Source organism: Rhineura floridana, chromosome 1 (genome assembly GCF_030035675.1).
Source record: "Rhineura floridana isolate rRhiFlo1 chromosome 1, rRhiFlo1.hap2, whole genome shotgun sequence".
In the NCBI taxonomy this organism is placed as follows: Eukaryota; Metazoa; Chordata; class Lepidosauria; order Squamata; family Rhineuridae; genus Rhineura; species Rhineura floridana.
Window position 1 is genome coordinate 278,912,175 of NC_084480.1, and position 17,702 is coordinate 278,929,876.

General features: G+C 42.4%; 1 protein-coding gene across 1 annotated transcript in view; it reads right to left on the bottom strand.

Moving 5' to 3' along the window:
• Positions 1-4,494: 4,494 nt before the first annotated feature.
• The window catches only part of CNGB3 (cyclic nucleotide gated channel subunit beta 3), a 119,467-nt gene continuing 106,259 nt past the window's right edge, over positions 4,495-17,702 (bottom strand). The window contains 4 exon segments of the mRNA XM_061607103.1: positions 4,495-6,227; positions 11,157-11,328; positions 13,914-14,060; positions 17,210-17,328. Of these exon segments, the coding sequence (XP_061463087.1) occupies positions 5,892-6,227; positions 11,157-11,328; positions 13,914-14,060; positions 17,210-17,328 (774 nt within the window). The 3' untranslated portion in view covers positions 4,495-5,891.

Consider the following 17,702-nt stretch of genomic DNA (forward strand, 5'->3'; position numbering starts at 1 on the left):
AGTAATGCTCCTGCTGTGTGCTGTTTTAAAAGAAATTAGCTTGTATCTCAACTTTCCTTTTGAAACTGAACAAGAGTTTGTCCACAGAGTGGGGCCTTCCCTCTGCAGCCTTCTGTCACCCCTTCAAAATCTGACCCTTGTAATGGTGTGAAATATGGTGCAAGAGGCTGCTGTTGTAGGAGGGAGTTGATCAAAATCTACCGCCATTCTTAAACTGAAAGGAGCAGCAGTGTGGGCCAGGGTTTGGTCTGAAGGCACCTGAGGCTGAAACTGAGCGCGTCTGGTCAGTGCCTGAATGAAAGACTGCCTTGGGACCACATGTGTGCTGCCTTGGGATCTAGGATGAAAGAAAGGTGGGATATAAATAAATTAATGAATACAAGCCACTGAGTTTTTGTAAGCTTTTTGTCTGTGTATGATACAAAGCAAAAATTGGTGGCGGTACAACTGGAAGGAAGGGAGAGAAACAAGTAGATAACTGTGATGACAATAGCATTTCGCACTTAACAGTCCTGTGTACTTACAAGTGAGTGATTCTTAGACATTGCCCTGAACTTCAGACTTGGAGATTATCTGCCCTTTTTGAAGACTTTGTGCGGTGTGGTCTGGTACTAAGCTGGCAACTTTTTAAAAAAAGCTATTTTGGGGTCTTTATGCTAACCTGCATTTGTTCAAAATGAAACAAGAAGGGTTGAAGTAGAAGCCACATATGAAAAAAAATAGGTGGACAGCTTTTGCGTAAAATAACTTTTAAGCCTACTTGGGCGAAAGAGTTTCCATCCATAGGATGATATACCAGTCAGTCTGCAGGAGGATCATCACGGACTGCTCAAGCAACAATTACTGAACATTCAGAAAGGATAATCCTGTACAGAGCAATCTTGCCTTGAAATTGCAAAGGCATTGTAAACAGGAACAATGTAGAAAAAAGTTAGAAAAAATGTGCCTGGGACACTGCCCTAGCCTCAGATTCTAGAAATGCAGGAGGTTTATAGAACAATCCAACCCACTTGAGGGCCCTGTAGTTCAATTGTACAGCAGATGCTGTGCAATACAAGGCCTAGTTACAGGCTCTGATATCTGTAAAAGAGGTGAAAGAGATGGGATGCTGGGCCACTCCACTGCCTCTCCTAAGATATAAGCTGCCCTTTCGGCTCTTCCTCTCCCTGGACCGTTCTATCCAGCTAGTCCTTATAATTTTAACCTTAAGAATTAGTGCCTGAATGTGCTTTTTCTCCTCCTTGCTCCCCATCCCTTCCTTTTGTTTCAGGTCTTTTAGACTGTAAGCCTGAGGGCAGGAGCTGTTTTACTGATCTGTAAGCAACTCTCTCTTTGGCTAAGAGCAGGGTAAAATGCTTTAAATAAAGCTGGGAAGAACCTGTGTGAGAGGTCCTAGAGAGTAAGCTTGCATCAGAACAAAAAGATCTCTAGTCTATTAATTGTAAAATAGGATGAACATAGAGAGTAGGTACCTAGATCTGTTGGACTTCGTATTTGATTAATATTCCACTAGGAAGCCCGCTATGTGGCTGTTCCTCAATTGACTTTTACATTTTTTATGTAGAAATTACATTTGGAGTAGCAGTGAGGACAGTTGGCTTAAAAGTGTTCTTTACCTCCTGGTCCAATTCCACAAATAATTTCCCTTGTGAGGTGTGGATCGCTTGTCTTTGGAGAGCAGAATGCAAGGTGCTAATTATATGGAAGAGAAATAAAAAATCCTAATATGCTAATAGCCCTGTAGCAACCTTTTCTGCATTTTAGATCTGCCACAGGGTGCACATGTGAGGGTTAACCGATGTCCTCTTGCTGGGATCCTTTTCCTAATCTGATGATTTTAGAACAAAAAAAAAGGCTCATAAAGCAGCAGATTGGGTTTTAAACAGCTCAGAGGTAGGAACTGACCTTTCTGCCAGCAGTGGTTTATTAGCTGAGGAAAGAAATGGGGTGCTACTCTGGAGGCTTGCTGCTCTAAATAAAATAGTGGAACAGGATAGAGGACCATAAGGAAGGAACTCTACTGGGGAATGCCTGTTATGAGCTCTCATTCCCATCCTGCTTCTCCCAAGGGCTGCGTATACTCCACACAGCAGAGCCACTTTTCGCAGGTGGGAGAAGATTTCAATAGCGGTGAAGCAGTCTGAGAGTTTTTTCCTCCGCTGTCCATCAAACATGCTGCATAGAGAGGTATTTGTTGGGAACGTGCTCCCAGTCAAACTTGTCATAGGCTAAATGTAAAATGTACTGCCCTCAAGTCGATTCTGACTTATGGCGACCCTATGAATAGGGTTTTCATGAGGCTGAGAGGCAGCGACTGGCCCAAGGTCATCCAGTGAGCTTCATGGCTTTGTGGGGATTTGAACCCTGGTCTCCCAGGTCGTAGTCCAACACAACCATTACAGGAAAGAATTTGGCAGTCCAGATGGGGAAAGGGGTTCCAAAATGCATTTTTAGGGACATAAAAGTGTTATAGGCTAACTTTTATGTATAGTCCTTTTTTTAAAGTTTGCATCTAATTTCAATAGAAATACACATCTCACCATAGTGGGGAAGACTATGGACTGTGTGCCTGCTCTGTCTGCCCAAGTAATGTGTTTGATTGGCAACTGCATGGCCGCTTTAAGGTTTATCTTTAAAGTAGACTTGGTCAGCTTTTCAAATATAGGACTGCCTTGGGTCAAGTAGGGCACATGGTGACCCTGGTTATGGTTGTACTGGAGTGTACATAATTTTTCCTTCTGAACGTTGCTTTAATATTTAGAATTGTGCCTCACTGTGATATTTTAAGAGCTAGAGACAGCACAAGAGCCCTGTTGGATCAAACCAAAGACCATCTCAGCCATGGGGAATTGGATCTGGCTAGCAGGTTGGATCCCTGATCTACCCCACCACCATCCCTGATGGGCAAGGCTCACTATGATGACAGGTTGATCTTTTTTTCTTTGTATCATGGCAAGCTGTGTTGCGTGCAAGGAAAAACCTAAGTGTAGCCAAGCAGGGCTTGAAGTTGATACTGATGAGCTGATAGGCACTAACTTCAAGCTCTTTTTTGTGCAGGATCAGCTGCACTACAGAATTCCACATGGGGAACTCAGTAGTGCAGCTAATACCAGCAGGCTTGCTCTCATTGCCTATCAAGTGAGCGCCGGTGACACTAAGCCTTCCTTGCCAATGAACAATTGGGAGTGTTCTTTAAGCCATGTCTCTATCTGCTCTACACCTGGCATCACATATTTCAGGTGTAAGGCAGGTGGTAGGGTTTGGGGGAAATGGCCTTGTAGACCAAATTGGGACCCCTGCTGGCCCTCATTAGGCCCATAGGCCAGGAATGGGGAGCCTCCCAGCTATGTAGTCCAGCACCCTGGACGGTATTCAACTAAACAGGTTAGCACTAGTGGGATTTCCCCCTCTCCTTCCTCTCAGGTGGCCCCTGCACTGTCACTAAATCTGCTCTGGAGGACTGTGGGAACCCCCAGAACAGAGTTAGGGGAGGTGGGGGTGAAGGAGAGGGGGAGATTGTTCTGTCATGCTGATAGAATTATCTAGCACTATTTGAATACAACCCCATTTCCCACAGTGACCAACCTTGTGTCTATAGGAAGTCTGGGGAGCCTGTGGCCCATCAGTCCCAGAAAGCATGGACAATGGCTAGGGATGATGGAAGTAGTAGTTTAGTGACATCTGGAGGGCCAAAGGTTCCCCACGCCTGCTGTAGAGCATCTTTGCATGCCAAAGGTCCCCTGTTCAATCTAGTTAGGGCTGGGAATATCTTGTCTAAAACATCAACATCTCAGTGGCCATAGAACTATGGTTTACCACAACCACATGAATGGGCGGGCTCCCGGAGAAGAGCTCATAGCCACTTTGCTTCTTCTTGGTTCTTCACATCATGCCAAGGTTTGGCTTAGCTTGGGGGAAGCAGGAGTTGTGGTTACACTCCTGCCTCATTGCTAACTGTTTTCATAGGTCCTGGTGGAATCTGTCTCATAAGATGCTACATGACCCCTGCATAATGTGCAAAGGCTCAAGCTTCTAACTCATATGGTTATGAACATAATATGCTTGAAAATGTGCAAGCAATGCCCAGTGAAGTCTCGGAAGCCAGAAAGATAAATAAGATTTCCAGTGGTGAGGGCTGGAGAGCCTTGTTCCTTTCCCCTTCCCAGGACTTGCAGAATAAACAATGCAAGATATACTGGGTAAACTATACAAAATAAGTGGTAATGAACCAAAAACCTAGTCTATACAGATTGCAGGTCAGTCTCTTCTGGCACAGAATGTTGATATTCTAAGCCCAGAGAAAGTGTCCTAATTATACTCAGGGTGTTGTCATCATTTCTGTTCTCTATTTAACAGCTATAGAGTGTTCACTATGTGAGATGATCTTTCAACCTACCTGCCTGCCCTAAGGCCAGAAAGCAGCAAGAATCAGGGTAACTTCAAGAACCACCTTTATCTGGAAACAAGAAACAACATAAACAGAATCTTGCAGCTTGGACTATACAAACACCCTAACACCCCTAGCCTAGGTCTTTCTCTGAACTACAGACCATCCAGAAGCTTCATTCAGATGGTTTGTAGCATGTACACATTACATATTCATATCAATTTTTAATTGCATTTAATTGTTTCTTTTGTTACAATTTTAGTTTATGGAATGCAAATAATACAATAAATTCCAATATAAGGAATAGAAGAGACAAAAATACAATTAAAATCATACAGCCATCTAGTGCAGTTTACTCCAATTGCTGCAACAGTTAGAAAAATCATTCTGTGGTTTGCCAAGACCATCGGCAAGTGGCCCTTGGAAGGAAAAATGTTTGGGAGGCGCTGCACTAATCTAACTGGATTAAGATCTGCTCTTAAAGAGACAGGCTATGCATATTATACCCACAGGATATCACTGAAAAAGTGGAAGATGAGGAGGGTGTTTTGTTAAGTGCTCATTAGATGAAATAATTATTTTTGTAATTGAAAAACCAGTTGCTTGCTTTTTAAAAAAAAGTCATTTAAATATTAAAGGTAAATGGTTGCATCCAAAGCTAGTCCTACTCAGGGTAGAGCATTGAATTTAATGGACATGAATAATTTAGGTACATTGATTTCAATGGGTCTAATCTCAGTAGAACTTAGCTGAAAACAACCCAAAGTGTTTAAAATGAAATCTGAATGCAAGCATGTGAAACCAAGAGTTACAATCCTTATACTGATGCAGATACATTGGCAAACGTCTGCCTATCTCCTGCTGTATTAGTGGACAGATTACAACAGTTTGTTACAGATTAGTTCCAAAATGTATACCATATAATGCAGCAAACTGGGGTGGACAGAAGTTGGAAGGAAATCCACTGGTACATATCTTTATCATTTGCAGTAATTCAAATAAAAAAAAGGATTGAGCAAGTCTGAAGTCGGTCTACCCTAGAGTAAACCATCCATAAAGGAATAGCCCAGCCCTCCTGTGATGCTTGTTGTTTCTTTTTAGCACCCCACAAGAGTATGGGGAGCTATCAGTGAAATAAAGAGCGCAGCGTGTTGGGCCAGTTACCTTTAGTCACAATAAACAGGCCATGCCTCCCTAAATAATTATTTCTGTGGACACCATTGCCTGTGTATACAGTTGTAATGTACACAGGAGCTCGCCCTTTGGGAAGAAGGCAGGGATAGAAATTTAATAAATTAGATAAAAATAAACAGTCGCGGGACTCTTTTCAGACTTTACAACCAATGCGCATAGGTTGAACCTGCCATTGCAATGCTGAAGCCCCTGCCCCATGTTCATTGGCCGTGCAAAAATGTCTGAAATGGTCACATTCTCAGAAAACTGAATTGGGCAATCACTGTGGACACAGTCTTGGATAGAAAGCAGAGCAAGAAGATCCACTAGTTTATGCTTTTTTTCTCTCTTTGACTTCAACAGTAAGGATGTCTCCTTCCCCAGGTGTGGGGGAAGGAGTCATGCTAATGATAAGGGACTGGCTAGTGGTTCCTCTGAGCAAACCTGGTTTAGGAGGAGGTGATGGCGGTGATGGCTGGTGGTTGGCAACTGGCTCTTCTTTAGGGGCAGTTGGCTCAATTTGTGCTTGTGGCTCTTCGGCCTCAGGAGCTTGTGTTGGGGTTTTTTTTCTGTTGGTTTGGTTTCACACTTTGCTTCTGCTTTTTGCTTTTTCTGCCTTTTCTTGTTCTTTCTCTTTCTTGGCTTGTTCCTCCCTTTCTCTTTCCTCCTGAAACAAAAACAGTTAAATATTAACTTCTGTTTCCCTTTTGTTCTTTTTTGGCCTTTTCTCATTCTTCTTTTTATTTTCTTGCTTGTTCTTCCCTTTCTTTTTCCTCCTGTAACAAAAAATAAATAAAATAAAGTTAAATAAGGATATCTGATGGAAAATTAAGACCACACTTAAGACCTCTGTCCATAGCGAAAGGGTAAGTGCAGTTCCATAAATATAGCCAAGGAGTAACCCACATTCATTTTAGAGTGGCTTGGAGTTGCATTTGAAGTCCTGCACAAGTTCTACTGAGATTAGCTGTTGTTATTATTTATTTATTTATTAAATTTATTAGTGGCCCATCTGGCTCGTTTACCAGCCACTCCGGGCAACGTACAACATAAAAACATATAATTCACATTAAAAACACTAAAACCTAACCCGCCCCCAAAGCCTGCCTGAAGAGCCAGGTTTTCAAGGTCTGGCGGAAGCTCATCATGGAGGGAGCATGGCGGATGTCATTTGGAAGGGAGTTCCACAGAGTGGGTGCCACGATTGTTCTCACCAGTCTAGCTGTTTTAACTGGTGGGACGGAGAGGTCTTTTGAGGCTGATCTTATTGGGCGGCAACATTGATGATGCTGGAGGCGCTCTTCCAGATAGACTGGGCCGAAACCATGCAGGGTTTTAAAGGTCAAAACCAACACCTTGAATTGGGCCGGGAAAGCAACTGGTAACCAGTGCAACTCCTTCAGCACTGGAGTGATGTGTTCTCGCCGGCGGCTGCCCTTAATCAGGCGAGCCACCGCATTCCGTACCAGTTGCAGCTTCCAGACCATTTTCAAGGGTAACCCCACGTAGAGCGCATTATAGTAGTCTAGGCGAGAGGAGACCAGGGCATGTACCACCAATGGGAGCAGATGGTTTGGAAGGTAGGGGCGCAGCTTTTGTATTAGATGGAGTTGATACAATGCTGCCCGGCTCACAGCCGAGACCTGAGTCTCCATGGACAGCTGGGAGTCAAGAATGATCCCCAGGCTGTGGACTTGGTCTTTCAGGGGCAATTGTACCCCATTAAGCACCAAGTTAACATCCTCCAACCTTCTCTTGTCTCCCACGAACAGTACCTCGGTTTTGTCAGGGTTCAGCTTCAGCTTATTCCTTCCCATCCAGCCACTCACCGACTCCAGGCACTTGGACAGAGTTTCCACAGCCAACCCTGGTGAAGACTTAAATGAGAGATAGAGCTGCGTGTCATCTGCATACTGATGGCATTGCAGCCCACATCTCCTGATGATAGCTCCCAGCGGCTTTACGTAGATGTTAAATAGCATCGGGGAGAGGATGGAACCCTGTGGCACCCCACAAGTGAGAGGCCATTGGTCTGAAACCTCATCCCCCAGTGCCACCCTCTGTTACCTATCAGAGAGGTAGGAGCGGAACCACTGCAGTACAGTGTCCCCAATGCCCAGCCTCTCCAGGCAGTCCCAGGAGGATGCCGTGGTCAACAGTATCAAAAGCTGCTGAGAGATCCAGGAGGACAAGGAAGGTGCATTCGCCCCTATCCAATGCCCTCCTCATATCATCCACCAAGGCGACCAAAGCCGTTTCAGTCCCATGTCCAGGCCTGAGGCTGGATTGAAATGGATCAAGATAATCTGCTTTCTCCAAGTGCGCTTGCAACTGCTTTACCACCACCCGCTCCACCACCTTGCCCAGAAATGATAAATTTGAGACTGGGCAAAAGTTGTTCAAGACTTGGGGATCCAAGGAGGGCCTCTTTAGAATTGGTTTTATTATTGCGTCCTTGAGGGCTGATGGCATTATTCCCTCCTCCAGGGACATATTTACCACCGCCTTGATCCCCTTGCTCAGTCTATCTTTGCAGCTCATAATGAGCCATGATGGGCAAGGGTCAAGTAAGCAGGTGGTAGGGTTTAAGGTTGAAAGCACCTTGTCCACTTCCTCGGATGGAAGAAGCTGGAACTGATCCCAACCTGCTGAGATGCCTCTGGCTCACTCACTGTATCCACAGCGCACGGTATAGCACTCTTTAGTTAACTCTGCATAAGCCACATTATGTAGCAATGCCAGACAGGGCCTTCCCTTTGCTGGCACCCTGACTGTGAAACTCCTTCCCTTCTGAAATTCATGCCTCTACCCTTTCTTCATTTGGATATCAGCTGAAAACCTGGCACTTCATAGAAGCTTTTGGAAGTTAATGTTAATGCTTAGTTGTAATTTGGAGTTTCACTTTTTCAGCTGAGTGTTATTTTAAAAATAGATATTCATTGTTACCCACCCTGAGATATCTTTCAATATTGTTGTTGTTGTTATGTGCCTTCAAGTCGATCACGACTTATGGCGACCCTATGAATCAGTGACCTCCAATAGCATATGTCATGAACCATCCTGTTCAGATCTTGTAAGTTCAGGTCTGTGGCTTCCTTTATGGAGTCAATCTATCTCTTGTTTGGCCTTCCTCTTTTTCTACTCCCTTCTTTTTTTCCCAGCATTATTGTCTTTTCTAGTGAATCATGTCTTCTCATGATGTGTCCAAAGTATGATAACCTCTGTTTCATCATTTTAGCTTCTAGTGATAGTTCTGGTTTAATTTGTTCAAACACCCAGTTATTTGTTTTTTCCGCAGTCCATGGTATGCGCAAAGCTCTCCTCCAACACCACATTTCAAATGAGTTGATTTTTCTCTTATCCGCCTTTTTCACTGTCCAACTTTCACATCCATACATAGAGATCGGGAATACCATGGTCTGATTGATCCGGACTTCAGTGTTCAGTGATACATCTTCACATTGGAGTTCTCTCATAGCTTCCCTCCCCAGTCCTAGCCTCCTTCTGATTTATTGACTATTGTCTCCATTTTGGTTAACGACTGTGCCAAGGCATTGATAATCCTTGACAAGTTCAATGTCTTCGTTGTCCACTTTAAAGTTACATAAATCTTCTGTTGTCATTACTTTAGTCTTGTTGACGTTCAGCTGTAGTCCTGCTTTTGTGCTTTCCTTTTTAACTTCTATCAGCATTCATTTCAAATCATTACTAGTTTCTGCTAGTAGTATGGTATTGTCTACATATCTTAAATTATTGATATTTCTCCCTCCAATTTTCACACCTCCTCTTGGTCCAATCCCACTTTCCGTATGATATGTTCTGCGTATAGATCAAACAAGTAGGGTGATAAAATACACCCCTGTCTCACACCCTTTCTGATGGGAAACCAATCAGTTTCTCCATATTCTGTCTATAAATACTTCAAATAAATAAGCCACCTCAGCACTGTTCAGAGGTAATTTCCTCCCTAAAAATGTCTCCCATGTGGAAAAAATGAGGCATGAGCAAATCTTGAACATTGTTTTGCAGTGCAATTGGAGGGGAAAGAACACCAAATGATGTCTTGCCCAGCACAAACTGGCCATGTACCTTGCCTCACTGTGAGAAGGCAGAGATGTGGTCCTAGGCTTTCTTGTGAGTAATACTATGGTTGTGCATATATATATTATTTTGATGTAATTTAACTGTTACTGTTTTATCTGGGATTGTGGATTTTATTATGGTTTTGCTCTAAGCCACTTGGGGAAAATATTTTAAAGTTGGGTTATAAATGATTGAAATAAATAAAATAAACAATAGAGGAAGTCCCATTGGAGACAGTGACGCAGCTCAGACAATCAATCCAGCTTTCATCATTTATGAAGCTAGAAACGAATGTTGGTGCTTAGTTCTTCTTTCTCCCTTGCCCCTCTGCTCCTTATTTTCCCAGTTTGTTAACCAGCATTAAGCCACAGTTCCCTGACAGAGTTCAAACGGAACAGATATCTCTGGCTTAATACAAGCCAGGATATTTATGCTGAAGCTGGTGCACAGCAGGAGAGAAAAAGGAGTGTTTGGTCCTGACACTCAGTCACAGCTTTACAAACCACAGTTTATGAACTCTGGAACGATTATTCAAGCCAGGCCAATGATGCCTACTTCCATGCATTATGGGAGGGATGGGGAACCTGTGGCTCTCCAGATGTTATTGGACCAATTGCCATCAGCCCCAGCCAGCATGGTCAATAGTCAGGGATGATGGGAGCTGCAGTCCAACAACACCTGGAGGGTCACAAATTCCCAATCCCTGCAGCAGGGGATTGCATTGTAAGCGTTGTATAAAGGGAGTACTTTCTTTTCTCTGTCTTGAATCTGAAAATACATTTCATTATGTGATTGCAAATCCCAGTATTACGAAGGAGAAACAGTTTGTCTCTAATTCGCTTTATCCACCCCCTGCACAATTTTATAAAGTTGTTGTTGTTAAGTCATGCTAATCAGGAATATCCCTGGGAATATGGTGTCACCTTCTGTGGTGACAGCTACCAAGCACCCCTATTATCTGCTACAGAAAGAGAATAAATGAGTTAATCGGGATGAATTGAAACGCACCATCATTGTTGTCTTCATCAGAATGGATTTTTAATTTGTATCCCCATTTTATGACTGTGCTCAGCATTACCATTTGCACTGCTTATAAATCTGGTGCGCTATGGCCTGCTCAAACATTCCTGAGCATATTGGTATGGTTGGAAGTGCATAAGCTCCATGGTGTCAGAAAGACATGCCATGCAAGAGAATACCAAAAGGAATGTTTCCACTAGATGAACCTCACGCTTCAAAATGCTATAAAAAAACATAAGCCACTTTATTCAAATTATCTCTCAGTCCCTGTGTAAAAAAAAAACTCCCATAAAACTGTGCAATGGGATATTGTGAAGATTAATTTCTGAATGGCTTTCACCTCTTCCTAATTGGAGGTTTATGAGAGCCAGATCCCTTACTATTGGTTGTTCCATTCATCTGATCTCCCCCTGCACCCCCAAGTTGCTCTTCCCACCGTCTTATTTCTTCCACATTCCAGACTGCCCTTTGCATTAGCTGCATTTGTGAGTACCTGGGCATCTTGTGCTCTCTTCAGCTTGATAATCGTAGCCATGCCTCCACCTTGCCTACCAAGCAATGCTTTGAACATCTTGGGTGGTTCTATTTTCTGTGTGAGCGGGGCGAAGCCTTTTGCAAGTTGTGGTGGATCCCCAGCAGCCTTGCCTGTCTTCTTCATGAGTGCTCTAGAACATAGGAAAGGAATACAGTCTTATGGAAATATGCAGAGTAACTCAACGGTCTAGCTGCATGTGTGCCAGTGTGTGTATTTACCCAAGTAGCAGACTTTTACCCTGCGTTTAGATCACTGAGACTTAAGACTTAGTAAAATAAGAAAAAGCTACTTTTTATATAGAAATACATGGTAGATAGGAAAGGTATACCTAGTTCTAACTAACTAAGGTGGAGGTGCAATGCCCAGTCTTGGGTATTGCCCTCATGGCTCAGGAGATAAAACAAAGACAGAGATGTCTCCTCTCGTCGGACAGTCAAAGAAGAAGACGAAGGAGGGGCAGGTCAGCTTCCCTGAGTATATCAGTTTACAATGGAAGGAAGGTAGGTAAAGGTAGGCAAGCCTAGCCAGCTGGAGGACCCTAACTCTTATCTTCCTTCTGGAATACAAATAAAAGAAGCCAAACAGGAGTTGCTCTTGCCCCACTTCCAACATAAAGAACTCGTGATAGTTTTAAACTTCCATGTCTCTTTTTTAGTAGCCTCCCAATCTTCCTGATTCTAGTTTCCCATCCAGCCAGTTAAATACACTTACCTCTGCCACCAACTTCTTTTGGAGATTCAGGCCTTGTGCTGTGCCTGACCTTTCACCCTCTGTTTCCATTATTTTCATTTTATTTCTTACGTTTATCCCTTGTTTCCTTCAAAGTGCTCAGGGCAGTATATTCTGCTCTTGCCGCCTGTCATTTTTCATTAGGAGTTAAATAATTCTGCCTTGTTTATATATTACTGATTTGCTTTCCAACCCAAGGCAATAGAGTTGCAATGTATAAAAGCACAGATCCATGCACCCAGTGGGATTTTTTAATTATTATTTCAGTTCTAAGCAAGAGCTGTCTCATGCATACCAGTGACTATTTCAAATTTAGGAAAATTCAGGGTACCTTGCAGAAATTGCTGCATCCATTCTGGAAATAATACAGAAAAACTAAACTGATTTCTTGGATATATATGAACAAATAAATACAAACTCCACATTAAGTCTGGATAGGGCCCTGACCTATAATTGCCTCCTGAAGAAGGATAAAAAAAGCTCAGGTGGCTGTCTTGGCCACCAATAGACCTAAGGACATAAAGAAGCCTTGCTGGGTCAGATCAAAGGTCTATTTAGTCCAGCACCCTGTTTCCCACAGTGGCAAACCAGATGCTTCTATGTAGTCAACAAGTAAGTGCATGAATGCAACAGCTGTCTCTTGTTGTTGCTCCTCTGGAGCTGGTACTCAGAGGCATACTACTTTTTTAGCTTGGAGATTGTATATAGCATTATGATAAGCAGCCACTGCCTGCCTGCGGTCTCTACTGAAATGGCACTAGCAAAGGTCCTTTGGAGATTGTATGTCTATTTCTTTCTGGAGTTTGGAAGCTATTGAGTTATTTTAACTTTTGAAAGATGAATGCTTTAGACATTCTCAAGAGGCCACAGGAAGTCTTAATAGTTGAAGAATCCCGCAATAGCAGTGTAATCTTCCCTCACTGTAAAATTGCATTTTGAAAAACACCTTCCTTTATACATCAGAACCATTGTCATCCAAGTTATGGAACTGCTTAATTAGTGTGACATTGCTTAGTAATCTGTAATTATTGAATTAAATTAGACAAATTCATATAAGGCTATCAATAGCTACCAGTTTAGTTGACTATGCTCTTCCTCCATAATCGGAGGCAGTATGCTTTTGAACAGCAGTTGCTGGAAATTGCAGGAGGGAAGAGACCTCTTGCGCTCATGTCCTACTTGAGGGCTTTCTATAGGAATCTGATTGGACACTGAGAAAAGGATGCTGAACTAGATGTGCTGCTTGAACCAGATGATCCCAGCCCTAGGTTGTTTGTGCTGGGTCCCAGATCTTCTGTCCCTTTAACTTTTTTTCTTTGCTTACAGGGCAGCTGGGTGTGGTGCAAAGTATATTATGAGTGATACCCCAGACACCTGCCATCTTTACATCGCTCATACACACCTGATACATTTATGCAAATTTATGTCATGCACCTGTGCTCTGTCTTTTAAGTATCTTGCAGTGCCCCTGATTTTATGGCATGTTAGTTTCCAACAGTTTGAAGTCCAGTCTAACAACCATATATCCAAGAAGCAAATACTCTGTGCTGTGCACAGGCACATGGATTTCAGTTCCACATTTATAGAATCATAGAATAGTAGAGGTGGAAGGGGCCTACAAGGCCATCGAGTCCAACCCCCTGCTCAATGCAAGAATCCAAATCAAAGCATTCCCGACAGATGGCTGTCCAGCTGCCTCTTGAATGCCTCCAGTGTCGGAGAGCCCACTACCTCTCTAGGTAATTGGTTCCATTGTCGTATGGCTCTAACAGTTAGGAAGTTTTTCCTGATGTCCAGTCAAAATCTGGCTTCCTGCAACTTGAGCCCATTATTCCATGTCCTGCACTTTGGGACGAGTGAGAAGAGATCCCGGCTCTCCTCTATGTGACAACCTTTCATGTACTTGAAGAGTGCTATCATATCTCCCCTCAGTCTTCTCTTCTCCCGGCTAAAACAACTGGTCTATAATTTTGTGGAAGGACTCACTTTCCCTTCTTCCTCAAGAGCTTTTCAGAGTCAGGGTAGTGCACCAAGATTTCATTGAGGGTCTTCTTGTCAAGAATAAAAAGGTTGGCAAATCCATGGGCCACCACGTTTGCAGTCCGCCGATTTCCTCCACTTGCTGCTAATAGGCTGAAAGGGCAAAGGAAACGGGTACTCCCCATCCATTTCAAACCCAGTGTTGAATTTTAACATAGAAGAACATCAGAGTAGGGCTTATATCTCTACATAATTGCAGTAGTTAAGGTGATTTTCATATAGCTGAAATCATCCCTGGAATGTTTTCTGTAGGATTGTATGTATGCAAGGAAAGACAAAGACCATAATTTAATCAAGGTTCTTTCTCATCCCATTTATTTCAATAGGAGAATTAAGCAGGTGCTTATCTTTTTCCACTGAAATCAGTGATGGCTAAAAGTGCTTACAAGATCAGACTTTGGTCTTTCTCCGTTCTTAAGAGCACTTTCAGGGTTATATTAATTAAACTAGAAACCTGTAGAAAAGAACAGACATGGTTTGTCAACTGTCCCCTATATTTACATTTTTTAAAAATATAGTCTTTATTAACTTTCAAGTAACATACATCAACAATAAAACAAACAGTACCAAACACACTATATTATTCATAGTTTGCCAGTTTGAATTTTCTTAATTCAGTCTGTTCTTCAAGATAACAACCTTTCATTGTTTAAAAGCTGGAATGTAACGTAATACTGTCTACAGCTTTTTATTTTGTTTTCAGAACTGAAATATTTGGCATTGTGTATGAGAAAGAAGAGGACGGAGCTCTTAAACATAGCTATATATGAGAGCCAGTATGGTGCAGTGGTCAGAAAGCTAGACAAAAACTGGAGAGACCTGGCTTCAAATTCACTGGATGACGTTGGGTCAGTCACCATTTCTGAGCCTAACCCACTTCACAGGATTGTTCTGAGGAAAATAATGAGGAGGAGAAAGAACCACAAGTTCTTTAGAGGACAAGTAGGTTAAAGATATAACAACTAAATAAGTATCTGTTTGTCAAGTCAAGTTAAAGCTAGCTTTGGACAATATTTCCGCTCATAAAGATAGATTAATGATGCCTTGTATTAAAGCACTGTACATGTACGTTTGCATCAAAATATCAGTTATGCCAATTTAGCCCTGCACTAGATAAACCTGAATATAAATATAAATGCTTTCTGCAGTCTGTAATTATTGGCTGTGAACACTCAGATTTCATTTGACTGGAATGAACCTGGGGATTGATAAATTTGTCAATTTCATTTCTTTGTTTCTTACTTTTCCAATCTTAAATTAAGTTCTCCACATTTCTGCAGCAATTTGCATTTAAAAAATCCAAATGAACATCAGTTAACAGTTTTGTGCGAATTTCTGCTGGAGAACACATTTGTATATGCAGTTTTGATAAATACATGGATATTCGCAAGCAATTTCCCCTGATCTAATCTAATGCATTTTTGTATGTTACTTTTACTAATATATGCATTTTAAGCATACTTTCCTATAATATATGCATTTTTGTATACGTTAGTTGGTTGGAGAACTGCATTGCAAAATTTGGAGCAGTGTGAATTTTGAGGACTAGCTGTGTTTAGGTTTACATATTAGTTTGAGAAGTGTGAGTTAGTTTTTCATTAAAATGCAAACAAAACTGAATTTCTACACCATCCACAAATTGTACCTTCCCCAAGCCATTGGCTGAGCTGAAGCACAAATGGCTGTGGATGTTTAAGAGCACAATCAGTTTCCCAGCCTTAAAGACCAATGAGGCGGGGGCTGTGTCAGGCTGCTTGTGGCAAAGAGTTCAGCAAAGAAGGCAGGGAGTAAATAGCACTCTTGCAGCACCTGAAGCGGGAATGGACACACAGAAGCTCTTACATCCAGCAATATGTTGGTGATCACATGTGGTCTCCAATTGTGCATGTGAATTTAGTGCTTGGATATTAGGTAGTCAGGTCTGGCAAAGTTTTCAATTTTAGAAATACTTTTTCTTCTCTCTCCCCCCTTGGATAGGGCCTGAGACTGATCCTATATCTTTAGAAGAGACAGTCAGCCAAGTGCAGGTGTTCTTGCAACATTGTAATAGAAAAAAAAACACAAGGTGGAATTCTCCCTTCCCCCTGCACAACTTTGAAAGATACAGAAAAGCTCTTGGTTGCCAGGCCCAGCCTAGGTCCCCACACAACAACTCTCATCAGCCTCAGCCAGCACCTGAACCTGGCAACCCTACCTTTGGATGAGATTTCTCCTTGGGCTTTCTAGGCACTGTAAAACTCTGAAATATTCCATTCCAGCAAGGACTGGGACTGGGTTACAGCCCAGGCTCTTCCTGCCAGAAGAGTGCAGGATCCAGGTACTACTGTGTGCGATGAAAATGGAGGCCAGTTCTGTTCCAGCTGCCATCCTACTATTGTTAACCTCCTGTTGGCAACTCTACGCTGCTTTTAGAAAACAGCACTTTACGTTTATCCTCTGCTTGCAGCTCCCCTTGTGGCAGTGAAAATATGGCAGTTGTAATCTAACAAAATGCAAGCAGCTCCTGGTAGTCTGCAGATAGGCAGTTCACAAACACCTGATCTAAAGTTCCCAAAAGACAGAAGGCTCAATCCACCAGCAGATTGTCCTGAAAGGTGCATTAAAATGAATGGGAAGAACACAAGAGCCCGGAAAAGGCGTTTGTAAGTCAGTTTCATTTATGAAATTCTTAGGGTTGTGGGCCTTATAAGTCTACTCATAAGAGTCTGATAGAAACCTAGGAGTACCTTGGCATCTCTGTATCATTCTCGTGAGGAGATATGCATTATCAGAGGGATGGCACACACACACATCAATGACAGCACAATCCTGCACATAGTTACTCAGAAGTAAGTCTCTCTTGTGTCCAATGAGACGTGGTATGTTTAGAGCACAGCTTGGAAAAGTTACTTTTTTAAACTACAACTCCCATCAGCCCCAGCCAGCATGGCCACTGGATTGGGCTGATGGGAGTTGTAGTTCCAAAAAGTAACTTTTCCAAGCTCTGGTAGAGTTACTCAAATTACTAGGAGCAGCAGCAGCAGCAGCAACAAGAACAAGTTGAATCAGAGAACTGAGCATTTAAGGTGACATCGGATGATATGGAAGTGCTTATCTGCATTGATTAATTTGTGATGGCACATATGCAAATCATTTTACACTCCATGGAGTGATTTAATAGGAGCAGCATTCATACAATAATAGATTATGGTGATAATACGTTTCATCAGCTCTTTGTAACAGCCAAACTAACAGAAGGATACCTAATCTCTCCAAATACAGCTCCTGCTGTCAAGGTGACCAGGACCTTGGTGCCATCAGGACCTCCAAGTACTTGAACCTCGCCTTGTTTGATGATGTACATTTCTCTACCAATTTCTCCCTAGATACAAACATATAGAAGAAAACATTCTAAGTTCATTGCAGTCTGATGATGATGATGATGATGATATGCTAGCACTGGAGGAATGGCTCTTGAAGGTTCTGCACTTGGTGAACTTGCCACAAATTGACTCTCACCTCCACAGCATTGGCATGATGAAGCAGCTTTTTGAATCATCATGGCTTTACTCAACCCTGTTTTCAAATGTTTTCCAGTCCTAGATATATAATTATTTATCATGACTGTATCCCACTCTTCTTCCAGGAAGTTAGGGTGGCCATCAACATAAGGTAAATTTGGCTGGGATATAAATACTACTCAGTGAAGTAGCTGAAGCTACTCAATGAACTTCAAGTTCAAGTGCAGCACTTTCC